This window comes from Ochotona curzoniae, unplaced genomic scaffold (genome assembly GCF_017591425.1).
Source record: "Ochotona curzoniae isolate NIBS_2020 unplaced genomic scaffold, NIBS_Ocur_1.0 scaffold_4701, whole genome shotgun sequence".
NCBI classification, from domain to species: Eukaryota; Metazoa; Chordata; class Mammalia; order Lagomorpha; family Ochotonidae; genus Ochotona; species Ochotona curzoniae.
Window position 1 is genome coordinate 35123093 of NW_024467122.1, and position 27480 is coordinate 35150572.

The following is a 27480-nucleotide window of genomic DNA, read 5'->3' on the forward strand; positions in this document are numbered from 1 at the left end:
TAGACTGGTCACACTTGGCAGGGTGAAGACACTAACCAGCTCATGGGAGAACTAGGTCCAGGGATAGACTCTGTTGGGAAAGTGTGGGCCCAAACCTGTGGAAATACAAGTCCTGCTGGTTAGCTCATGAGCTGGGGTGTCGATGGGCTGAGCTAGGTGTGACCTTGGCTCCTGCTATCACTTACTGGTAAAGGAACCAATAGCAGTCTGGGCAAGTCAAGGAAGTAGCACCGGAAGGTGCATCCTAAAATAGGATGTAGGTTGGGCCGAGCTGCAATTGGAGAGGGGTGGACTGGGCAGGGCCAAGCAAACCTTAGCTCACAAGGAAGAACAAAAATCAGGATGGAGCAACTGTCATGCCGCAGTAGGCTCTTACACTGACTGGCCTGCATAGGCCAGGGATACTAGTCCACATTGAAAGCAAAGGCTGAGACAGGTGAGGGGCTAAGCCAACTGGGTCAGAGCAACCACTGGCATGTGCGTGATCTAGGACTGGGAATAGACTCGGTTGGGGAGCTGTGAGAGTACATCCTTGCTGTGTTGGAGTTTTCACGGGAGAGTGTGGGGACTGGAGTGGGGGCTGTGTTCTGCTCTGGATATGGCTGCAGTCTCCCTTGGCACAAGTGTGGACTGGGGCTGGGTGCACCAAGCTGAGCTAGACACCAGCACCATCTGGTGTTCTGGAGAACGTGAGTAGATGTAGGATGGACTAGGTTGGGTCTCTGCCCCTACTGAGCCATGTGTGAGCAGTGTCTGGTTATGGTTGAGCCTTGGCTGGGAAGAAACATCCAACAGTAAGAACTGGAACGGATTGAAGGCTAGCAAGGAGGGCTGGCCCATGTAACCATCAGTATGCGCAAGATCTGGCATAGGGAGAGGTTCTGATGGAGGAGATTAGGAAACTCCTCTGTTGGGGCACAGTTGCTACAGGTGAGCACAAGAACCATGATAGGGAGCAACCCAGACGAGGCCAGTGAAAGATATCCACCGGCATACATATGGTTTAGGTGGGGACAGACCAGGCTGAACCTGTTCACATCTCCCATTGGTGAATCCGAGCATGAGAATAGAGTGTGGGTCAGGGCAGGTTCAGTTGCGACACAAACCAGTGCATTGAATATCAAGGTGAGGTGAGCAGTACCAGATGTGGTCGACAGCGCCCAAACAGCACACAGGAGAACCAGGGAGGGAGGGGGCAAAGACGGCAAGGGGAATGTGGGCTCCCCTGCTGGGCAAACACTCCCACTGGAGAGTGTGAGTTGGCAAGGGGCAGACCAGGCCAGGCATGGCTACAACACCTGTGGGCCTCATGTAAGCTAGATCAGGGAAGGGCCAGGTTCGGCTGACTGTTCCGACTGGTGTAAGCAATAGTTAGAGTGGGTGAGGGTTGGTTGAGCTTTGCTGTAGCATCAGCTGGCAGAGGCTGGCACTGGGGGCTAAATCTGTCAAGTTAAACTCCAGAACCAACTGGAGAGTGCATAATCCGGGAGTGGGAGTGGCCTAGTAGGGAGATAGTGGGCACCTCCCTCTTGGGTTACCACTCCCACAGGAGAGCATAATAACCAGGACATGGGCAAGGGTGGCTAGACAGAAAGGCACCGGCCAGTATGTGTGTGGGCTGCATCGTAGGGTTGGTTGGGTTGATCTAGGCTTCAATGCCCATTGACATGTAGGAGAGCTAAACAAGTCTGCGATAACATACTGGCATGCATGGGAGCCAGGGTAGGGGCCATGCCTGATGTGGATTATGAGGAGTTGCCCCAACTAGGCTGCAGCTCCAACTGGTTTGTGTGAGGGCTGAGTATGAAGTGGGCATGATTGGGTTGGACTGCAACACCCATTTGTTCGCATGGAAGACAGGGTGGAAACAGGGCTGACACAGCAATTGCAATGACCAGCATATGCATAAGCTGATTGGGGTGGCAGACGGTGCCAGACCCTGTACTGGCAAGCACACATAAGAATCAGGTCTGGGATCACTTCAGTTGAAGTTTCCTTTGAGATCCCTCCAACTGAACTGCTGAATAGATTTCATCATGCTTGGAATGGTGAAATTGGCCACAATTCAGATCTGTTGAACTATCAAAACTGCTTGAGCAGGACCCTCAGAGACCTCACATCAGAGACCTGGGATGGGTGGGAGGCTGAGTGGGGCTTCTCCCTATGTTTCACCCCTGACCTCAGATACAGGGGGAAAATGATGATATTAGTGTGGAAAAAATGGTATTACCCATTTTCCTGTAGCCCTTGATCCTATGTACCCTGATCAACTAAATAAGATTATTAAAAAAAAAGAGTTGAAAAAAATATTAATACTTTGGCTGCTTTGAAAAACGGTTTTGCAGTTCCTCAACAATCAAAGGTTTACCAATGTAGATATATCCAGGTGAATTTAAAGCATTTACTATAACACAGAAACTTTTACACAAATGATCAGTAGTGTCATTCGTTGTAACCAAAATGTGAAATGAACTGCATGGCAATTAATTGATGAGTGCATAGGCTAAATATAATGTATCAGTGGAACAAAAAGGGAATGAAGCACTGATACATGCTGAATAAACCTTAAATAGGCTAAATGACAGAAGCACATCACAGATGGAAGGTTGAATAATTCTATGTAAGTGATATGTCAAGGATAGATATAAGCAGTTGAGATGGAAAGTAAAAACAGTGGCTCCTGAATGGTCATATGGTTTCTTTGGGTGAATTTGAAATTAGATAATGGTAATAGTTGAACAATCTTAGGAAGTTATCAAAAACTACCAAGTTATAAACTTTAACTGAGTGAATTACACCATAGGTAAATTTTATCTCATGAAAAATAAGGAAAAGGTAGAACTTGGCTTATCTATTTACTAAAACAATAGGTGTTATCTTTAAAAATTAGCCAGCTAAAGATTTGTGCAAGTTTGATTCCCACATTCAGTTGCTTTTGCAGGGCCAAAAGAAAGGATTTCTCAGGCGTTATGTGATATTGGTAATTGTATATAGACAAATCTGTTAAGCGTTTTTTTTTAATTCAATATGAAATATGTGTAGTGACAAAATTCTTGAATTTGTTACTTTTTCCATCTGATATTGAAATTTATTTTCCTTTAGTTTAATTTTTTTAATTTTCTTTTTTTTAAATGTTTATTTTGAATAGAAACATTTACAGAGAAAATCTTCCATCTGCTGGTCCAGTCCTGAAATGATCACAACTGCCAGAGCTAAACTGATCCAAAGCCAGGAGTCAGGAACTTTTTCCTGGTCTCTCACTGAGGTGCTGTATACAAAGGCTTTGGGCCATCCTACCCTGCTTTCCCAGGCCACAAACAGGGAGCAGGATGGCAAGTGGAGCAGCCAAGGCATGAACTGGCACCCATATATGTTGCTGACCCTTGTAGAGATGGAAGATTAGCTGATTGAGCCGTTGTATTGGCCTTAGGTTTGAAATTTTCATAATAAAAGTTTCAAGGTAAAGAAATACTTTGGAAGAGAAGAACAATTGAAAGCTATTTATGTTTCCAGATATCAAAATATGGTGTATATTGTTATAATTAAAACTATGCAGTTTGTCTTAAAATTGGGTGAGATCAGAAAAAAAATTGAGTCAAGAAAGAGACAATTGTGTGTAAAAGTTTAGTTTCATTTAGGTGCTGTAAGAAAAGGAATGCATTGTATAATGGTAATGTTGGTACAGTTGGATATGCATTCAGAAAATGAGCTCTAAATAGTCAAGAGTGAAGAAACAAAGCTATATTTTATAGATAAACCTTCTGAGATGTGACATAAAATTCTAAATCTATACGGTAAATTATTGCCCAATTGGGATTTTCTAAAATATTTGTGTACTTCTGAAAAATAAAGAAGTCAAGCATTTCTTATTAAATTACTGGCAAAGGAACCGGAAAATGATTTCAATGATAGCATCAGGAATTATTATATAAAGGGAGCTTCCTACAGAAATAATAAGTCAATGTAATTGACTGGAACAATTAACAAAAAGAAAAAAGTTCACTTAGATGAGTAAGCATTTGATAAAAATAGAATCAAACTGTTAGAAATGCAAATTAATATAATACGGTTTTTGCTTTTCAGATCGATAAAAAATGAAACCCTATTGCTGGTTTAAGTATTGAGGGTGCAAGAACATGTTCAACTTCTTATACTGTTGGTTGAACAGTAAATTGGTAAATTTCAACTGTTAGTCCAACGGACAGTAGTCAACTTGACAGATAGTCCAGATTATTAAAGGGAAATTCATTGACTATGCACTTCTCCTTCCACACGTTGGAAATACTCTGATATCCAGAAGTATTTTTTAAAGTATAAGCACAAAGTTAGAGCCTTCTCTGATAAGCACCAGTCATTGACCAAATAAACTGTAATAATCATTACATTTGGAATATTAAAATGAAGACGAATGTAGGAAATTCCATGGCATGGAAATATTCATGCCATTGATTACGTTGAAGGAAAAGTATTCTCTTCTGTTCTGTATTTTACTGAAGACTGTACTTGACCATTTGGATTTATATTTGTATTTGCCGCCAAACAGGAAGAATGATTAATGATTATAAGTATTTATTTATGTTTCAGATATCATTTTCAAATTTTTAAAGTTAGTGTCAAATATTCAGATTTTTGACATGGGGATAAGTTTAATGATATAAATTTCTATGTATTGTTAAGTCCCATATAACTGCTGAGAATACTGTTAGAAAATTTTGAAATGCAAGGTACAATCAGCAAAACACATTTTGAGATTCTCTTGTTTCCTTATAGATTTTGAGCTCATGTTACTTTAGAAACACCTAGTGCATCTTCAAATATTGCTCTACAAGTTTGAACAGGCATTTATTCTCAGGTGCTCTGTCTTTTCTGGCATTTGAAATTTCAGGGTTCTTATATAATATCAAAAAGTGGAAAGCTGTGGGAGTTATACAATTCACCATGTCAAATAGGAATACATTAAAGCTTACTGTTTGTTAAAGTTAAAAATAAATTTGCTGAAATTGTTAGAGAAATTCAAGCACAATCATTTAAAAACAAAGATGAAAAAGAACTGAAGTATGATTACCTAAAATTTTTTAGCCCAATTCATAAGGTAAAATTTCATCTTACGACATTATTACTTTTCACCAAACAGTGATTTGCTCATAGATTTTAATAAAGCAGATGTTTGTCATGGGTTAACATGCTGCTAAGCAGTAATCACTAAATCCCAAAACTACTTTCTAGAATTTGACACATTGGCAAAAGTAAATATCTTTTTTTTTTTGTATGGATGTATCATGCAGATCATCCTGATTTGTAGAATATGATAATTCACATGAGATTTTAACTTTTGAATAAATGCTTGATCTCTTGCAAATGTATATTCAATTATGCTATAGAAATACTAGAAGTGTTTGATATTATGCCCTGTCTTAGTCTAAAAACTCACTTCTTTGGAGCATCGTGCCAGAATATGCAGGCATCATATGTATTAGCTCTTGACACTGAGATTTTAAATAGTGTCAGGATTTAAATACAGTTATGTGATTTTATTATTCAACTATGTGTCAAATTATAGATGTAATTGTTCAATACATGGACCACAGAGGGCTTTTAGATGTTTTATTGGACCAAGGAATTTTTTTTTTGTTTCTAGAAAATTTGAGCCAATGTTTATAAAAACATAAGTATTTCATAAGACAATTTGGACTTCCAGAGTTGAAAATCTGAAGGAGCTGGTACTCAGGTGCAGTGGGAATGAAAGAGCTCACTGAGAGTAGGATATCTGTTCAGTCTTGCAGTCTTCCTCTCTCTACAGTCACCTCCAGTCTCCTGTTTTCTTACACTAAACTGAGTATCTGTTATCATTCATTTTTACAGTTGCCAGCTATATCGCTCAAGCTCCAGAGATATTTAGCAGAAACTCTCTTTAGCAAGTGGCAGAAAACAATGAGAACAACAAAAATTAACAAGGGTCAATATTTCAAACATAATCTAATAAAGTAACCTACATTCCATTAATTTTTGTTCTTTTTCCTAAAGTTATTATAAACAGTGGAAGGATATGTTTGTTCTTAAATTAACAAATCAGAGGTTCTGCGCTGCTTAATTTTGGAAATCTTCATCAACCCAACAAGAAATCCCATAAACATTAGCAATGCATATTAGCAAGTTAAAGTATTAGTCATGGTTGAGCATGTGATACTGCTCCATTCTATAATCCAAATTTTATTTTAAAACTTGGATGGGAAGCAGGGTCACCGGGACACAAACCAGTGCCCATATAATACCTCGGGCATTCAAGGCAAGGACTTTAGCTGCTACGCCACTGCACAAGGCCCAGAGCTTCATGTTTTTATATTTTATTTTCATTTTATTTGAATGGCAAATACAGCAAATTTGTGTCATGTTGTTAACATCTGGGGATCAGTTCTGTGCTGGAGACAGCATCCATCTTGGGTAACTGAAAATACTGAGAATAGCAATGATAACAGTAGATGTACTTCTTGAGTACTTAACCAAGTACTATCTTAATCATGTTACAAATAATTCTCAGAATACCATTTGATAAGTAGTATTATTATCATTTCCATTTTAAAGATGGAAAACTAAGGTACAGAGAAATTTGCTGATATATCCATCATCATACCATGGCTGTTAGATTTACATGGCTGACTGGTAAAACCATTGAGCTAGAAACTAATAGAGTATCAGAAAATAAGATGCTGGACTCTATGCTTGGTATATGCTTGCAATGAAAGAACCTCAACTGAACTTGAACTGTGGCAATGTAGCAAGGTGGAGGAATCCACCATGGGGGGACGGTTGGAGGAGGAGTATGGGGAATCCCAGTGCCTAAAAAACTGTGTCACAATATGCAATATAATAAAAAAAAAAAAAAAGAAAGAAATAGCACAGGCCCAGGCCTGATTCAGTGTGCATTTCTAATTCTTTGGGAGCATAACTAGCTTTATCAAGATGGAGCCACTGACACAAAGCAGTATACTTGGATAGAATGTGAGTACAAACATATAGGAAGAGATTCCAATCTTCAGACATGAGTACATTGAACACCATCAGTGTGGGGGAGAAATCTAAAGTATGGATGTCACCACTGACTTAGAAAAGGTAGCTGGATAAGTACCAGAATATAAAACACCAACAAAAGCTGCCAGCCCTTTCCCAGCTGATCATACTTCCTGTAACCATTCAGCTGATTACCCCCCTCCAAATCTTGTATGAGAGTTCTGGTGCTTGCAAGTCCATCCCACCGAAGCAAGGCACATCAAGTAATAATGTCACCAGCTGAATTATGGAGCATTTTCCACTGAGTTGAGAAAGAATTCACAGAAAGGCCAGTAAAGAAAAGCAAAGTGGAGGGAGGAGGGCTTAAGCCATCATTGAGATGGGGCCTCAGAATCCTGTTTCAAAAATAGTGTCAAAGAAGGAATCATTTTATAAGAACTGTACAAACCAAGTCAAGGACTACATCATGTCTACCCCCTTATGATACACTTACTATGAAAAGTTATTATGTGTTCATCTTTGAAGACTTTAAAATGGAAATAAACATTTTCTCCAAATCAGCTGTCATCATCAAATTGAGAATCTGTCTTACTGTTAGAAATTCTGAGTTTAAAAAGTTTCTATTTCTAAAACTAAGTGCTGATGAGAGCTATACAACCCAAAATAGATTTTTTTTTTCTTAGCATAAACATCTGAACTTGAGTTATAGTTAGCTGGTCCAGTATTGCACAGAGAACACTGTTAACACACACATACTAATACACAAGTAAAGATAAAGATACGTCTTCTGCTCATTCTGAGTTATAATCATCTTTCTAAAATGTTAAACTAAGATTCCACAAAGGAAGCTAGTTGCCTGCAAAGATCCATCATCTTTACTGAAAAATGTATCACCATGTAGATTAGAGGATTGAGTTTTAACCATCTATGGTTTTGGTGAGTTTAGTCACAGCAACTGAAACAAGGCAAAGCCATCCTGAGTAGAATGCTCCCCTAACACTTGCAAAGTTTGTGCCATCAGCTTCGATTAGTGTGGTCTTTAATTCACTGAAACAAAACACTGCAGATACTATGATGTGCTATCCTATCACTTCTGTCTGCAGATGATGAAAGAAAAGTGTATGTTGAAATTATTTAGTTTGGCATTCACTCTCTCAAATACATTTGGAGTAACATCATACAGTATAAGTAAGTAAACTGAAAACACACACTTGAAGGAAGGAAAAGGCATCCATTCTAACAGTTGTCAAGGTAGATGATCTCCATTTAAATAAAGTAACTTTGACTGCAAGAATAGTGAGTCTTAAAACCAATGGGCAATTCTTAGCACATTTAGTAAGAAATGACAATACGTCACCTTGATTGTTAGGTTGGCTGACTGGACATGAGCAGTCTGAGGAATTTATATTTTAGAGCATGTCAATACATTATTGCAAAGGATGGCTCCCTCTTTTTTCTAAGCAAAAATAAAGCTTTCTTGGAAAGATGTTTTTGTTGTTGTTTTGTAGAATACACTATACAATGGGGAAAATTGTTTGAAAATTTGGAAAGGAAATCAATTAAGGCTCTCAAACATGCTTAAACTTCTGGTTCTTTGGAAAAGTTACATATTTAGATTTGGTAGCAAGCTCAGGAGTGTGGTAACTACTGGAGCAGCCAAGTGTATTTTCATAACATTTATCAGGGAACAACCTGCCTTTGCCCCACCTAGGGAGCAGTGTCTTTGCTTCCTAATCATTGTCCATTCAAACTTGCACGTTTTAGCAAGCCAAGAATGTCTTTGTGTTGACTTAGGATCACTGCACATAATGACATCTTCTTGCTCAGTCTTATTCTGATTTCCTTTGATGACTGGAGACATCAGTTGATTTGTAACAAATACTTTCTTTCTGGGCACACCATGCCCCTCACTGAACAATTGGCCTATACAGAATGCAGGAGTAATATAAAAGGTGCTGAATTTGTGTCAAAGTACTACTCACTTGGTTTAGAACAGTTATCAAAAGTAGCTGTATTATATGTAGGAACATTGAATGAGATTAAATGATCATTTTTATCTTTTTAACAAAATATTCTTTTATTACTTACTTGAAAGCCTGGAATATTTCAGCTAAGGAAATACTACTACCCTGCTCTATGTTTGTATGAGTGCCTTGTTAGGAAAGAAAATGACTATTGGGGTCAGTTATTCTTACTGGGGCACTCTTATTTTGTTAGTTTGAACTAACAGTGTGTCCTTGCACAAATTCTTTAGATTCCAGAAACCTTCAATTCCCAGTTGTCTTTGATGATAATGGTATTATAATCTGCCTCACCATAGTTTAAATCCACGATTAAATGCAATCATTCTTTCACAGTATTTACCATAGTGTGCCAGTTCATCTTATACTCAACAGATGTCATTTCACCATTCACTGTGTTCTCAAAACCCTTGTATTTGGATACTGCTTCTGCGTTTAATTTCTCTTGAATTCTTGCACCCATCCCCCGCCTTGCTATTGGTTCCTCATTCTCTGAGGAATTCCACTCTGCCTCTTTACTCTCTGTGTTGGTAACCTTTGACTTCTCTGATAGCAATCTCTCCTCTGATCTCTCAAAGTAAATATCTAGAGTAGATTTCATCATCACATCTACTCAATTCATGTCTCCTGCTAGTGATCATCAGTGATACCAGCTGGTTTCCAGTCATTCTGTGCAATGTTCTCAATTACTTCTCATGTCATTAGGTATCATGAAAGTGTGCAACTTGTGTTTACTGAATCACTTCTGCTTTCAATGTTTCACTCCATGTCAAAATTCTGTAACTTATGTCCTTCTCCCTTTAGTATGTTGTCTCTGTAAGATGTCTGACATGTCAACCTTCCCAAAATATTGCCGTAATCTAATATCATCTCTGAAATAGGAATCTTCTAGTGTTCTCTCGTGTGCTAACTGCTGAGTACAGTTTCCCTAACAAGGTATCTAAGCTCTGTACAAGCTATATTTAACCAAGCTTTTTTGAGGAATAGTGTTGCAAATGACCTTTGGATATTCTAGGAATTACCCAAACTGAACAACTGACATTCTTGGAGTTATCCTTTATTTTTTATTCTAAGTCCCCCTTTTATTTCGGCCTAGAGAGTCTGCTGTCTCCTACCTTTTCCTTTTAAGCTTCACACTTACCTTTCAAGACCCAACTGTGGTCCCAAGTTCTGTTTGAGAGTCCTCTCCACTTTAAAAGTATGTGCCACATTTTCTTGGATTATGTTTATATATCTTTGATATGTTTTGTTAGACCTTGAACTCCAGGAGCACCTAAACCATGTCTTACTCTATTTGCATCTCAGGACCACTTCTGGCTTGTTTCTTAAAACTGTCTTTCATGTAATTGCTGTTCAAAACATATTTCTTGAAGGAATTATGTCATGGGAAGCATAAAAGCCATTCAGTAAAATAAGCAAGGGACATTGATGATTGGGTTTCAGGAAGATTAGCTTGGTGCTAATTACTTGAAGGATAGAAACTAATTTTTTTCAAAATGCTTGAAAGTTGTAAGGGGAAGTAAAATTATTTTCATGAAACCCAACAATTTTTTAAAGATTTATTTGTTTTTATTGCAAAGTCAGATTTGCAGAGAGGAGGAGAGACAGAGAGGAAGATCTTCCATTGGATGATTCACTCCCCAAGTGACCGCCATGCCTGGAGCTGTGCTGATTTGAAACCAGGAGCCAGGATCCTCTTCCAAGTCTCCCATTCAGATGCAAGGTCCCAAGGTTTTGGGCCATTCTTGACTGCTTTCCCAGACCACAAGCAGGGAACTGGATGGGAAGCAGAGCTCCTAGGATTAGAACTAGTGCCCATAGAGGATCCTGGCACGTTCAGGGTGAGGACTTTAGCCACTAAGCCATGAAGGCCCCAACCCATCAAGTTTTATGTTTTAAGAATAGAGAGGCTTGGGCCCGGCATGGTGGCGCAGTGGTTAAGGTCCTCGCCTTGCACACCCAGGATCCCATATGGGCGCCAGTTCTATCCCGGCAGCCCCGCTTCCCTTCCAGCTCCCTGCCTGTGGCCCGGGAAAGCAGTCAAGGACGGCCCAAGGCTTTGGGACCCTGCACCCACGTGGGAGACCCAGAAGAGTCTCCTGGCTTCGGCTCGGCATAGCATCGGCCATTGCGCTCACTTGGGAAGTGAATCATTGGACGGAAGATCTTCCTCTCTGTCTCTCCTCTCTGTATATCTGCCTTTCCAATAAACAAATAATAAAAATAAATCTTTAAAAAAAAAGAATAGAGAGGCTTTATGGGAAAAAATTGAAGCAAAGGCTAAAGGAAAATCTTTTACTATTTGTGTGCCTTTTCTCCTAAAATGTGCATAATCCAGTATCCTCACTTAAAAGTACTTGTCACATTCTCTGTTTAGTTGATGCATAATAAATAAGTGCACAGTAATTACCAAACCGTGTTGAAATGCTCAGGCAGGACATTTACATTTCTAGATGACCTGATATAATAGAGAAACATAAGTCACATTGCATGCCTCAATTCCCAATTACTTGGATACCAGCATTCACAACATTCTTTATGATTCAGTGGATACGGCATTGTGTGTAATCATTCATGTCCGTTTTGCTAGTTCCCACTTTCCATTTGTTCCTGTTCTCTAGGTTTAGTGTAGATTTTTGCCATGAAAAATGTCACTGGTTGTGTAATTGAGAATTGCCATCTATACTCAACAATTTGGAAAGCTTAACTGCTCATTTTCTCAGCACACTGTTAGTGTTATTGGCTTGAATTAATCCCCTTAAAAGCGTTGTACCATTAAGTCTGTGAGCTGCTGAATTTAAATTGCATATTTGAATCAAAAGTGCAGAATCAGAACTATGATCCATGAGGGCAGGTTTGACTTTTATACAAAATCATGTAACTAGGATAAGGAGGAAGCATTTATTGGTGATAATATTTTGTTCTGCCTTTACTTAAGGATATTTAAATGTATAATTACTTAACATATAAGTGCTCTCCTAATAATTTCAACGTAAGAAGTGTCTCAGCTTGGCTCATATTTCTCAGAATGCAGTGGAGATTAATTCTTGTCATAACATCTGTTCAAACACACTGGTGAAATGAGGAAGGCAGAGTTGTAGACATTCTTCATGATTGATATGGACGAGTTATCCACCCTTCCTTCTCCCCCTGTGATGGTATTAATTCCTCTCTCTCGGGCATCTATAAATGTAATGGACTTATGAGTACTCAGGTGTAGAACACATTTTCCTGGAATCTAGCCTCTCCTCTCTTTTTCCCTGAGCTTCTAAACTCGTTTCCTTGAGTGATTTAAACTCATTAAACCACTTTTCATGCTCATCAGATCAGAGGTCAACTTGAATGTAATCCAGGAAAACTTTCAATTTTTTAATGGAAAAAACTGAAGGTGATAATTAAGTCAAGTTTGGAATGGAGGTTGACTCAGTAGCCTCCTGTTATAAAAGGTTTATTTATTTTGAAATAAGAAGCCCTCACTTTCAACATTTCTTGCTTTGTTTCCCCTTTTAACGTCATTCCCTCTGTGTTTATAGGAAACTTCTTTAATACAAGATTGATATACTCCTTCATCTTTCACACAAATCTTTCTATATATCCTCCTTTTTCTTTTCCTGTGACTCTTTCTAGCCAATGCAGTCTTCAAATACATGTTCAGTTAATGCTGTGTTATGGTCAGTTTGGACTCTTATGTTCATTTGTAATAAATTTATCACATTTTCCAGCTAAAATGTAAATTTCTGGAAAGTTCACCATGATTCTTTAACTATTTTTGTTTTAAACATGTTGGAGAGTGCTGTATTTGTTTGGTTTAATCATGCTGAGTGTTAAAATAATACAGAAAATGTTATTGTAAATGTGGAGTGAGCCAAAAAATGTTGATAGCCAGATCTGATCTTTGAGTGCTAAGAACAATGATATTTAAAAATGACTTGGAAGCTGTACCAAATGTAATAATCCTACAGGCAAAATTACCTTTTGAACAGTTTGCTCAAAATCACTTGTGTTAATGTTATGTTAACAGCACAGTTTAGGACTATAGTAAAATTGCCGCATGGTACATATTTAATCTGTTTTCTGCTTATCAAATAAATTTCCCTATGTCTTAAATTTCCATTTTAGGTTCACTTTTACCAGCTTTTAAAAATGAATACAGTTCATGGCTTTATTTCTGAATTTTAGGCTTGGTTTTTTCATCATGTTCCTGTAGGAAAAAATCCTAAAGAGAGTCCAGAATTAAATAAAAGACAGCTTTTAATGGTTACAAAAACTTTCATCTAAAGCTGGATGTTAATATCCAAAATTTATTCTCTACTTGATGTTTATATGAATACATAGGAATTTTGACAGTATTTTTTTAAAATGTGGATTTTCATATTGAGTATATGCTAATTTTGTCATTCATGTGAGTATATGCTAATTCTGTCAGTATTCAATTTATCAAGTTAAATCCTCATGTTTATGTCAACACCTATTATTTTCATGAGACATACAATTAAGATAAGCATTGAAACATTTTGTATTAGGAAGATTTATTCACTTTCTGTAATTGGAATTTAAAAATTCATTGGAATATTTTCTTACCTGTGGCACACATACATGCACAAAGACTCACACACTTTTTAAAAGAAATTTTAATTTGCATAGTATGTATCACCTTTCCGATTCTGTCACCACCCCTCACCAAAATATTAGAACTTTCTGTCAGATAATTTTTAATGAAATTTCTGTCAGACTCTTAAACAGAAACTATTTTAGAACATATCAAAATTTTAGAATGTTTTTTAATATGCTATTAAATTTTAGCAGATGGAACAAGAAATAGAAGAATTATTGGCTGAATAATTCAATACTGGACAGTAACATCACATCTAACATATCTAAATATAATATGTGAGCATATAAATGTTTTTAGAAAGAATTAACCTTTACTGCTATTCAACATTATTTATAAGCTTCCTAGCAATACAGTTTCAATATGCACAAAGCTAAAAATATTGGAAAACAGGCAAGGGAATATTTACTTGCAGTGAATATGAATTCTTAGAGAATCTGTATGACATGTGAATTCAGATTAATTAAATATAATCCTCATAACATGGCTATTAGAAGATTATTACTTTGTAACCTAATCTATTAACATTCAGTGACTTAATTTCATCATCTTTGAAGTGGAGGGAATAATTGTACTAATTTTTGAATGTATTGTTCATCCATAAAAGGACAGTAGGTTTTATGTGTTTCGTAGAGACAAGTCTAAGCTAATCACATTCCTCTCTCTCTTAGCTTCCCCCTTGCCTTATTTTTTTCCTTTACATTTTATAACAACATAACTTTATCTCTACAGGCTTAATATACTAGTAATCATAAAGTTCAACAAGTAAAAAGAACTATTGACAAGGACTCTTAATAATTGAATTATAAGATGTCAATTTCATTTATTATAAATAAAAATATGGCTTTATTTGTGTTCTATAAACTACAACCTATCAGAAAATGCTTCTGATATTTGTAATTTGGGGACTGGCTTGATTCACCAAATATAATGGTCTCCAGTTGCATCCATTTTGTTGCAAAAAACAGGATTCCATTTTATGAATTTGAGAAATTAAACAAATAATGTTTTATTCACTAAGTGCAATTATAAAAAGATTAAAATGGTATTTGAACTTACTAAATGACTCCATATCTATTCTATAAAACAGTTATTCTGTCTACTTTCTTTAGATTCTTTCTCTAGATTAGTGATATACAATTCGGATTTCTTTTATCAACAAAATATTCTGGGTTCTCCAATATGGTAACAAAAGTGTAGCACTGTGCCTGGTAGCTACATTTTAGATTTTTATATATCTAAATTGAAATAATAGCATGTGTCAAGTTGCTACCATAACATGAGTTAAAATGCTGGGTACCAGTGTAGTTTGGAAATGGATTAAACTGCTGTTTGCAACACCATCAAACTATATCCCACTGCTGGTTCAAGTCCTGGCTACTCTGTTTCTGATAAGGTTTCCTGCTAATGGGTTGGGAAAGCAGCAGATTATGGCCCAAGCCTTCTAGGTTGGAGACTCAGATAGAGTTCCTGTTAGCTGGCTTCAGCCTGACCTAACCCTGGCCTTCATAGTCCTTTAAGGAGTGAACCAGCAGACCAAAGGCAAGTTTCTTTCTTTGACTCTTCATTATTCTGCCTTTCAAATTAATAAATTAATTAAAATTTTAAAGCAATCTCTAGAGGACCTCATAATTCATATGACTTTGCTATACAATGCCTTGGTATGCAAATGATTCCTGAATTAACTCTCCAACCCATAGGCAACTCTAATTGTAAACCTTGTCTTGTATACCTGTTGAATAAATAAATGGTACTTGAAATAAAAGGACAGACAATGCATTCATTCAAAATGTCTTCTAATTGCCTGAAATGCCAGTGTGCTATATTCTTCAGAAGAATATCACCACAAAATAAAACAAACAGAAATAAAAACGCAAGATGCAATACCTGTATCCAGTTCTTTGTACTGAGTATTGCAATTGTTGATTAAAGTTAGCTGTGATAAACTTCTGCTTTAGAAATAGCATTTAAATATTATATTCTTTGTAAGATAAACAAAAATCAACCACATTGTTGTAAATTTGCTGTATTTTCATATAATGTTATAGTAAATAATCTGTAAGATAAAGATAGAATAAGGTAAACAGGATAAGTCTATTACAAATATTATGGTGTATGAACAATTACCTTATTTTGAGTAAGCAGCATAAAATTTGGCAAATATTAGTGAAGATTTCTTATGGTAGTTATTGTATGCTAGGAACAAGTTTAAACACTTGATGAAAAACTGCATCTTGCTCCCACACCTATGCAGTTGTATCCCACTATGAGAACACACCACTGTGGAAATCCGTTACCTAATTATAGTGTAGCAAGAAACATCAATTTTAGATACACACTTGCATCTATCTTCTTTAAAAAATTTTTTTATTTACTTTTTCAGTGTCTTGAAATTGCTACAGAATTGCTTCACAATTTAATGTGATGACAAAATCAACTTGGTTGATTTTGATTGGTTCTTAATGATAATAAAAAACATTGTGATTTGTGTAATTTAAATGCTAAATAGATTTATGTAATTTAAATGCTAAATTAAATTCTAAAATGATCAAAATATATAAGGATAAAGTATGCATTAAATTGACATAGTTTGAGGTGGTAATTCAGTTACCATAAACATGCAGTGAATTGTGATTGACAAAAAAGGGGATATGTTTGTGCAAAATGCATTTGAGTGCCCCTCAGTAGTTTATTTTAGACTATGACATCATAGTCTACAGTTACATGTGATATTTTCTAAAAAGTTTAGTGATCATATCTTCACCTTTGCAAACATCCACTTAAGTCAAATTAATTTTTGTAGTTTTAGTTATAAAGGTTAACTATGTTATATTATTTCAAAACTAATATATAGTCCTACATATGAGGAATTATGTTCTCAAATACATTAGTTTGTAACTTAGACATTTAGTACACAAAGGGATTTTCTTAGTATTTAAATTGTATCATAAATAGTCTACGCATAAAGAAAATCATTTTCATACACAAATGGAAAGTGCTCAGCCATAAGGAATGATGAACTGCGATTTGCAGCAAAATGAACGGAGTTGGATGGAAGACATTCACGCTAAGTGGAATAACTAGATACAGAAGCATAATTATTGCATGTTCTTCCTCACAAGTCAGGGTGAAAAAGTCTCAATCTAAACCCAGTGTGGTGATTCCTAGAGTCTATGGGCGCAAGGGCAAGGAAGATAGAAGGAATTCTGCTAACGGGTACCAAGTCAGGTTTAGATCAAAGAGTCAGTTCCTCATGTTGCAGAGGGTAGTCGGGAGACATCTTTCACACTAACCTAGTATGTATTTTATGAGCAAATCAAGAAAAGGAGCTCTGGGCCCGGCGGCGTGGCCTAGCAGCTAAAGTCCTCGCCTTGAATGCATCAGGATCCCATATGGGCTCCGGTTCTAATCCCGGCAGCTCCACTTCCCATCCTGCTCCCTGCTTGTGGCCTGGGAGGGAAAGCCGTCGAGGGTGGCCCAAGGCTTTGGGACCCTGCGCCCGTGTGGGATACGTGCAAGAAGTTCCTGGCTCCTGGCTTCGGATCGGCGTAGCATCAGCCATTGTGCTCACTTGGGGAGTGAATCATTGGACAGAAGATCTTCCTCTCTGTCTCTCCTCCTCTCTGTATATCTGACTTTCCAATAAATAAATAAATCTTAAAAAAAAAAAAAAGGAGCTCCACGTCTTCAGTCATAATGACATATCAAAGGAGAAATGTTGATGACCCTTATTTGGTCAGAAACAGTACAAGTATTGAATTGATCCAGTGCAGCTCATAAACATGTACAATTATTTCTTATGAAAATTGTTCAGTGGTGATCACAATCACACATTAGCTCAAAGCCTGTTGATCCACTGTGACTGCAGTGATCCGGTTTTATTTCATTATTTTTTTTGGCTATCTTGGTGATTTCTTTGCTCAACTATCTACAAAACTTGAGCCATGCTTTGTTGATTGTTTACTTTCTTAATATTAAATTTTTTTTTAGATTTCAGAAATAAGTCATTTGTCAGAAATGTGTTTTACAAGTAATTTCTCTCAAATTGTGACTTTTAATATCGTGAACAGGTACTTCAAAAACCAGAAGTTTGAATTTTGATTTATCAATGATTTTTGATTAGTCATAGTTTTGATATTGCATATAGCCCATTTTTAAAGCTAAGATCATAAAAAATTTTGCCTGAAGTTTCTTCTAAATGTTTTATAAGTAGGTTTCATATTTGAATCTCTACTCTTTTGTGCTTATTCTTATGATACAAAATGCTGTTGTAAGCCTAAAATGCATATCTATAAATTGTATTGTATATTGATGTGATTTGCATACTGACACAGTGTACTGCACGTACTGTGCTATACTTGAAATGTGTTCGTAGTAATTAAAGCAACTCTTTGAGTTAGTTGTACCTGTTTTGAAAATGAGAAAAATTATGCACAGAAAAATCCTGAAACTTTCAAGTGGTGAATGAAAACAATAATGTAACCATGATATATGATTTTAGAAGTCAGATAATAATGTTAAAAAATAAAAGAAATTATGTGGTAGGCTTTTGGTGTAATCAGTAAAATACCAATTAGAACTCCGCTATCTTGGATCAGACTGCCAAAGTTGGAGTTCTGTAATTCTGTTTCCAACCCCATTTGCTGAATGCATATACTGGGATGTAATCAGTAATGGGTCAAATACTTGAATACCTGATTTCCCTGTGTAACACCCTGAATGGGTCTTCGGCTTCTGACTTCACCCTTCAGCCCAATCTCTTGCAACCTTCTGGGGAGTGAGCCAGCTGATGAAACATTTCTGTCCATCTTTGTCTCTCTGCCTTTCAAATAAGTGAAAAATACATCTTTAATAAAAGCAAGAAGGAAATTATTTTTATTTGGAGTTATGAATAAACTGTAGAAATCACAAATATTCCTTCTCACTCTCACTTCTTCAGTGGAGCTTGTTTCTTGGAAATTTTAACTGCCTCCCCAAACTCTTAACAGATCTTTGACCCTAATGCTCTTGTGAGTAAATAAACTGATGCCCTTGAAAGGATTGTACCTGTGACTGAATAAGTGTGTCATGTGTCATATCAGGAAAATAGAGAATGATCCAGCAATGAAAAGAAATGGACCACAGACACACACAAGAGGGAAATTTCAAATCCATCACACTGAAAGTAACTAGACTCAAAATGTATGCTATGGACCCAGCAGGATGGCTCAGTGGCTACATTTGTACCTTGCAAGTACTTGGATCCCATTTGGGTGCTGGTTTATGTTCCAGCTGTTCTGCTTTCCATCCAGCTCCCTGCCTGTAGCCTGGAGAAGCAGTAGAGGATGCCCAAACTTTGGGACCCTGCAAATCTCCGGACTCCTGGCTTCTGATCCGTTTAGCAGTCAATGACTGAGTGAACCATTGGACAGATCTTCCTCTCTGTGTCTCCTTCTCTCTGTAAATCTAACTTTCTATTAAAAACAAAGCTTAAAAATATGTTTTAGGAAAAAAAAAAAAACATTGCTGACCATAGAAGGCAGATGTGGAAGGAAATATCCACAAGGGACGCAAGAGAATACTGAGAAGGTCGCTTGGTGATGGCATTGTTCTGTATCTTGCTTGTCATCTAGGCTACACAGTTCCCTGCTTTTGTCCTTACTGAAAAGCAAAAAAAGAAAAAAAAAAGAAAAGAAAAAAAGCTTTATGTAAATTGTATCTCAGCAAATATAATTTAAAATCATAAACAGAGTCACAATAAAGCTCTTTTATTCTCATGAACTGGAGTGAACTGTTTCAATCAGTCAGAGCCATTTCATGAAGAATGCAGTAAGTCCCTTTGTGTCAAGTTCCCTACACTGTGTCCCTGAGCTGCATCCAGAACAATTCATGCTCAAAGAGTGTGTCTGGTCAACAGGCATTGAATTGGATTCAGCAGTTGTTGAGCTTTTCTTTCTTCTGAAATGGGGATATCTAGCAGATTTCAAACCTTTTAAGGATTTTGTTCATGAAGCCAAAATAACCATATGTTTTTTGTTTGTTTGTTTTTATGAAAGTGCAGTGAGAAAGACACTTGAAGTAAAGCTTATAGGACTTCCGCCTGGTGCCTCTGTGTGAGCAAATCTATTGGACAATAATGATGCGGTTTGTCTCAGGAAATCCTGCTGCCTATCAGAACATTTCTGCATAATTCTGCACCTTGTCTTTGTCTTCCAGCTTTTATAAGAAGTCTATAGAGTAATTTGTGTGCTGGTGTTCCTCATGTAAATTAGGTCATTATCCTTTTAAAGATATAAGTCTCCTGTACACAAGGGAGCAGTAGGGCTTTCTAAGAAAAAAGATTTGACCTTTCTTTCCCTCTATTCCGGGTGCCTGCAGAGCTTGCTCTCATTAGCTAGAATTTGACTCCATGACATTTTTGCTTAATTTTCTTTTCCTTCTATGTTGGACACATGGGGCAACCATTTACGTTCTTTCTTGACCTGAGATGCTCTCTAATCTCTTTCCAGCTGTGGCATTTGTCATTCAGTCACATCAGGATATGGTGACCCCTCTTGTCCCAAGGCAATTCCCAACTGTTAATTGATTCATTTTAGAGAAGAAACTAGACACAGTGCTATGGACTTAGTTCCATTTAATTAGTGTTAACCAGAACAGGGGACAGAAAAGCAATTTCCTCTGTAGCGGGACCACATTCTTTATGAGGTAGGAGAGGGAACAAATAATAGTAGTTTTTAAAGCTTAGTTTTTTAGGTTCCATGGTTTGGTAATAGACTTAACAGCAGTGTTCCCTCTATTAGTATTTATGATTATGACAATAATTATTATAAATTGTATTAATAGTAGTTGGGATTCAGGCCCAGGTAATTCTGCCTAGAAAACACATAGTCTTCATGTGTATGCTAAGAATATTTTTGCAATAAGTGCCTACGACTGTGCTAATTATTTTGTACCTCTTAGAAGTACATTTCATGAAGCTCGTTTATACAAGTGACCCTTTCAGGGAGGTGAAGTAACTACCCAAAGTCCCCTAATTGCTATAACCAGAGTTCAAGCCAAGTTTGCTCCAACACTGTCTCCATTCTTTTCATCATTATCTGTGCCATAATTCCTATAGTATGAAAATATAATACCAGAGATATCTCTGTGAAATATTGCCATATACCTTTAAAACTGAGACCCAAATCACAATCTTCTTAGGTTTTGCTTTGGACCTTTAAGTACTATATTATTACATGTTACTGGATTTTAATAAAATGTAGAATATTGACAGGAAAGCAGCCTGAATTTTATAGGCATTGCTTTATTTTAAAAAATGAACATTATACTCCAATCAATGCATATATCTCATAGAAGGTGTTTATGTCCTCCAGCAATATGTTGTGTGGTGTGTAAACAGATGAGCAAGTAAGAGGTGTTAGGGTCCTGTGACATGTTTTATGATAGAAATGTGCCCAGGAGGCTGTAGGTCAGAGAAGACAGCAATGGAGCTTAGAAAGCTTTAACTAGGGGGTGTCCCATAGCAGGGGATACAAGGTTGATGTGTAGAATGAGTAGGAGTTTGCTACCTCTGGAGAGGTTGCATGCAAAGTACAAAGTCTAAGAGGCAGGAAAGCTTGCATTTACACAGCAAAGTGTGGAGCAGAAAGTATGTCAAGGGGAGTTTTCTTGGTCAGCTTCCCAGGGTGGAAATAGATGGCCTAAATCTTAACATAAAATATCACTTTGTAGCTCTATTTTATCATTTTATTTTAATTGACAGATAGTAGCTGGATGTGTTTTGTAGCTATGTTATCGTAGGTCTTCCTGACAGAAGGCATTGCTACTTTTAAAGCAAATGCACTGCAATAAGTGTCAAGTGTGTTCAGGAAAGAAAAGGTCTTTCTGTGTTAACTGCAACTGCCTTCTGAGTGACTCACAAGCTACTTCTTGAATAACGCTTTGATGCAAGCCATCAGACATCCATGCTCTCTTGCCGTGTGCCTCTGCTTTAAAAAAAGAAAAGTGAAACAGATTAAAAAAAAAAACTTTCCTTTCAAGCAGGAGTAGGATTGGAATGCATGTCACTTTGCTTAACTTTTGTTTGTTTGTTTGTTTTTTTCATAAAGGCATATAGGTCTTGCCACCTGCATGCCTGGTGTGTAACTGGAATATAACAGTAAGAGGCTTGCATGCCTAGAGCTCTATGCTTAATTGTTGGTAATATGTTTCTGCATAACTGAGAATATTAAGTAGAATTAGCTTTCTGTGATCTAGACAATGCAAGTTCGTTGTAAATAAATCTATTGCAACTATGCTGAATAAAAGAGACTATTATACTGTTTTCTAGTAAGTCGACAAATCTTGCCTGCTACATAATTGTATTAATGAATCTTTTTCTTTAATTTCTTATATCACTTCTCAGATTAAAGAGCCCTTCTCACTTTCTAAGACATGTCCCCTCTGTTTTTTGTGGATTGGTATCTTTACTAACTCTTTATTGATCAGGTAGTTATTTTATATGAGTCAGGAGTTAAGCTACAAGAAAAATTGTGCTGACCCAAAATTACTGCTACTAACGTTGTTAGTTATTTTAAAATATTCCTCTTCTGTATTGATTTGTGATCACTTTGATTAAGTATTCGGGGGAATATTTGAGGCCTAATATAAAGAATTTTCTGATTACTCAAGATATCCCCAACACAGTGAACTTAATGTGACATGTGAAAATTCCAGTGGTGAGAATTTTTTTTTTTGGATTTATTTTATTTTTATTGCAAAGTCAGATATACAGAGAGGAGGAGAGACAGAGGAAGATCTTCTGTCTGATGATTCACTCCCCAAGTGACCACAGTGGCCGGTGCTGAGCTCATCTGAAGCTGGGAGCCAGGAACTTCCTCCAGGTCTCCCACATGGGTGCAGGGTCCCAAAGCTTTGGGCCGTCCTCAACTGCCTTCCCAGACCACAAGCAGGGAGCTGGATGGGAAGTGGAGCTGCTGGGATTAGAACCAGTGCCCATGTGGGATCCTGGTGCTTTCAAGGCAAGGATTTTAGCCACTAGGCCACCGTACCAGGCCTGAGAATTCTTAAGCAACAGAGAATTATATATGTGTAAGTGTTCAGAACTGTCTTTTGGGCCTGGCATCATGGCCTAGTGGTTAAACTCTCGCCTTGTATGTGGTGGAATCCTGTGTGCTAGTGGATGCTCCACTTCCCATCCGGTTCCCTGCTTGTGGCCTGGCAAAGCAGTAAAGGATGGCCCAAGGTCCTGGGACGTTGCACTTGTCTGGCTTCTGGCTTCAGATCAGCTCAGCTCTGGCCGTTGTGGCCACTTGGGAAGTGAACCAGCAGACAGAAGATCTTTGTCTCCACTACTCTGTGGATCTGACTTTCCAATAAAAATAAATAAATCTTAAAAAAAATGTCTTAGAGTGGGCAGCATTGTGGTGCAGTGGGTTGAAAATGCCAATATCCCTTATAAGCACCTATTTGAATCCTAGCTGTTCCACTTCTAATCATGCTTGCTCTAATGTGCCATGGAAAACAGTATTTGCATTCCTGCCACCTATGTGGGAGACCCGGATGAAGCTTCTGGCTCCTGAATGCAGGTTTGCCCTGGCCATTGCAACCATTTGAGGAGTGAACCAGCAGATCAAAGATCCTTTTACTGTTTCTCCCTTTCTCCCTGTGATTCTGCCTTTTAAATAAACACATTTTTAAAGTTCCTATTAAAACAATTAAGACATGTGATTATTTTGGTGGAAAAATTATTTTTATTTTAATATTCCAAAGTCTAAGGAGAAAAACAATCATCCTATAATAAAACCTGATAGCTTCCAGCAACTCCACAATAGTTTTCTTTGCCCACACATCTGTTCAATGTGGTAATGCTGATGATCTGCTAGGTGCAAAGCTTTACTCGGCTCTTTGGTGTTTTTATAAAAATCTAAAGACCAATTCTTGTTCCTTAACTGCAATTGTATGGAATTTAAGACATGGAATCCAATTGAAAGCAAATTAAGAGAAATATTATCCTGAATCAAATTAGTTTATTATGTATTTTATTTCATGAGTTCTTAGATTTTACCATCTCTGACATAGGAGTGCATGTAATAGTAGTATTACATTTAATAGTGTTACATTTAATAGCAGTGTTTTGAAAAAATTGTTCTGCATACATTTTTTTCATTCATAGTGTTTCAGAGTTCAAAGAAATATAATCAATGGAATCTTTGTGGCTCAGAATATTTTCTTGAAGTGGACCCAAGTACAGATGCTGGCTTAACTAAATATTGTTCTTTGATTTTTGTGACTGTTTTCTCATCTATAAAATAGAGATGATAGTACCAGGTCATAGGTGGCTTAAGAGAAATTAATGATGTGTTACTTGCACTATGTTACATATTTTTATTTTTAGCTCAAAAATTTCCATAGATAAAGTTAATGTTCCTTTCAATTTGTCAAAATCACTGCAAAAACCGGAAAAAATACCCCTGAAAGTCTGACATTATTTTATTTTATTATGCAAATAATTTTGACCTACAGAGATTATTTATTTTGCTTCAGGAGTCTCATTTCTTCTGTGTGGCTAACCAAATAGTTTACTCCATTTTTGGTAGCAATTTATAATGAACTTTCAAAGAACTGCTGATTATTTTAGGGTTTAAGCTCAATTACCTGTTTCAAATGTTCAATGACTGAGTAAAGCATGTCATTTTCTCCTCTCCTGCACACTGGAGTGTAACAATAGATTGTGAATAGAGCAAATCAAAGAGATACAGACACCAGTGTAAGAAGCCCATTGTGTTTAGTTTGTTGCCCTGTCATGTGGTTTTAATTTAGGTTGGCTGATTATGACAGACTGACAGATAGCATATTATCCCTCTCTTGAAATCTCTAGACACTTTAATATTGCTATTCTTATCTGTCCATTTTGATTCCAAAACTTAAATGAAATGGAATTGCGGCATTCATTTTGTTTTCCTGTGCTAAGTGATTATCTCTAAAGTGCAATTTTGTGATTAGGCTAGACGGCATGCATACACTCTGCTAATGCTGATTTCCCCCAGGGTGCAGAACAGGTAAATTCATAATGAATGGATGTTGTGCTTTGATTTCAAATGGATGTAAAACCTCACCACACTTGGTAGTTTCATTTTTAAAATGTGTTTAATTATTCTAAAATTAACAGGAGAATATTAAAATTGAACTTTAGAAATATAGCATTTAACATAAGTCAAGGGCACTAACTGCTTATGAATGTTAATCCCTCCCCCAAATTAAAAATACAAGCATATATCTGACATAATCTCAGTGGTACGAGATTGTCATTTTAAATCTTTGGTCTAATTATTTATATTCTTTTTTGATTAATTTAAAAATGTCTGAACACAGCTTGGTGTTTGATTGTCAAATTCTATTTATCCTTATTTTGAAAGTTACAGTAATTGTTCAACTAATTGCCATTATAGTATTTTCATAAATGTTTTGTCTTTAAGGGTGATTTTTGCTTGTTTGTTTTTGGTTGGTAAGAAGAGAAGTTAAGGAGTTAAGGTTGGCATACAGCATTTCCTTTTACTATATTCTTTAGCATTTTGAAAGTGCATTTTGGATATATTTCCAGAAGTGGGATCGCAGGATCAAATGGTAGGAGAATTTTCAGTGCTTCCCAGCCTTTTGGCTGGTGAATTGCCTTAATATTGTCCATTACTACTTCCATAGTGGCTATATTGATTTACAATCCCACTAACAGTGGAGTAGGGTTCTTTTTTCCCTGCATCCTCACCAGCAGCTGCTGTTGGTAGATTTCTGCAGTATTGTGCCATTCTCACTAGAGTTAAGTAGAACCTCAGTGTTGTTTTATTTGAATTTTCCTTTTTGCTAGATTGGCAGCCATTGGGGGAATGAACCAGTGGATGGAAGATCTTTCCGTCTGTCTCATTCTTTCTGTAAATTTGCCTTTCCAATAAAAATTTTTTTAAATTAAAAACATAAGTTTTGTGTGTGAGTATGAAAGAAATATTCAAGAGAGAATTTACCAGTTCCCATTTTGAATGTATTTTCATGAAACTACCAAAGTAGGTGATTGGTACTCAAACCTCAATGTGAATACTGAAGTGGAAGCACACTATGCAGCTAACCCAGTCACTTTCAATTGTAGAACAATTGAGACAAAGGCAGAATAAAAGGATACTGTTAAGGCCTGACTATTCTTCAAAGTTCTCTTAGCATAAGTGCATGTACAGCTCTTCTAAAATTAGTGAAGTGTTCAGCTTTAAAGAAGTGGAGATGTCATCATGTGGGGTCTGCCCTTTGTGATGTGAGTCTGAGGCTCCCGTAGGTACGTGAGATGTTACCCAAAGAGTGGCAAAGCTTCATACAGCTCCGTGGACTGCCAGAGGAGTGCTCTGTGGGCTGGACTGCCCCGCCTTCTCCTGAGCCTGTGCCTGCAGATAGGTCTGAGAGATTCTGCCCGTTCCTTTAAAAATCATTAAAAGAGCAGTTTTCTGGATTGGAGTGAGATAAGAAACAGGAATTGCTTTTAGCATATAAAACTGTCATGTGAAAAGTTGAATTTTAAAAAATGAACATCGCTGTTCTATGTGAGTACCACATAGATTAATAAAAGTAAGCAATGCCAAAGAGTATCAGCTGGTATGAATGTGCCTTACTATGCCTGCTTTTGAAAGAATGTACTGCAGTTGACCGTTATAGGCTTTAAATCCCTCAATCTGGCATGTTAGAAGAGGTAGCTCGATTATTTACTGATCATGACTTAAATGCTTGTGATTGTTACCCAAGAATACAAATAGCTGTACCCTCCAAGACAAAGCCCCAGAGGTTTCTTAATTCAGCCGATGATACCTGGTCTATCTAATGTAGCTCTTAATTGTAATATTTATGTACACTGTTTTCAGATGTATCTGAATTCAACTCATAAGCTCATGTTTTTGTCGTGTGTAATACTTTTCAGTATCTTTCTGGTTCATTTAGGAATAGAAAAGGCAAAATATTTTCAGTTAATGTCAGGTATCTGTAAGTCGGTTTGATTTACCTTTCATTCATGCTTTCTTCCAGCCTTATGGCTACATCCACAGCCTGTGATGTAGCCATGCAGGGAGAGAATTGAGGAGAGAGATGACTATGCTACCTGTGATTGTAGCTGCAATAAAGTCGAATGGCTGAAAGGGGAAGCCACGTTGCGTCTTACCTTTCCTAATCAAGCCTGGAGAATTAACTCCATGCATGTGCTCTGTCAGGCATGTTTATTACATACAGATCAGGATATCCATTCAGCTTGTTTTCAATGTTACTATTTATACAGCTTCTGCTACATTTGAAGACTTTCAGATCCGTCCCCATGCCCTCTTCGTTCATTCATACAGAGCTCCAGCTTTCTGTGATCATTGTGGAGAGATGCTGTGGGGGCTGGTGCGTCAAGGCCTGAAATGTGAAGGTAACTCATTTACTTCCTCTACCTCTTTGAAGCACGGCCAACATTTTCAAGCCTTTATGGTATAACTTTAAATAAGCTCAACATAAACTTCGAATTTCTGTTTGTGTGAAACAAATTTAGGTAATAGTGCTCAAAAAGGCACCCTTCCTAAAGTGTAATTTTGTGAACAATTGTCTGGCCTAATATGTGGCAGGTGGGAAAATGCTGAGTGGTAGATTCTAGCTGTGGGGAAATATAAATCATAGAAATACTGAAAGAGAAATGACATGCCCCTCGATGGGAAATATGCTTCTAATTATTGATCACCAACCATGTGGAAACCAACCTCTATGGCATTTTATATATTTTCTTAATAATGTTACAAATGCAGTTGGTATATTCACAAAAATGATGTGAAGTAGTATGCCCGAGACCACCTGTTTCAG

General features: G+C 37.1%; 1 protein-coding gene across 2 annotated transcripts in view; it reads left to right on the forward strand.

The window, feature by feature from the left end:
- PRKD1 (protein kinase D1) overlaps window positions 1–27480 on the forward strand; it is a 280136-nt gene that overhangs the window by 172266 nt on the left and 80390 nt on the right. For both annotated transcript variants that reach the window (XM_040968763.1, XM_040968764.1), the window contains exon 3: window positions 26924–27055. In XM_040968763.1, coding sequence (XP_040824697.1) covers window positions 26924–27055 — 132 coding nt within the window. The remainder of the gene's footprint in view (window positions 1–26923; window positions 27056–27480) is intronic.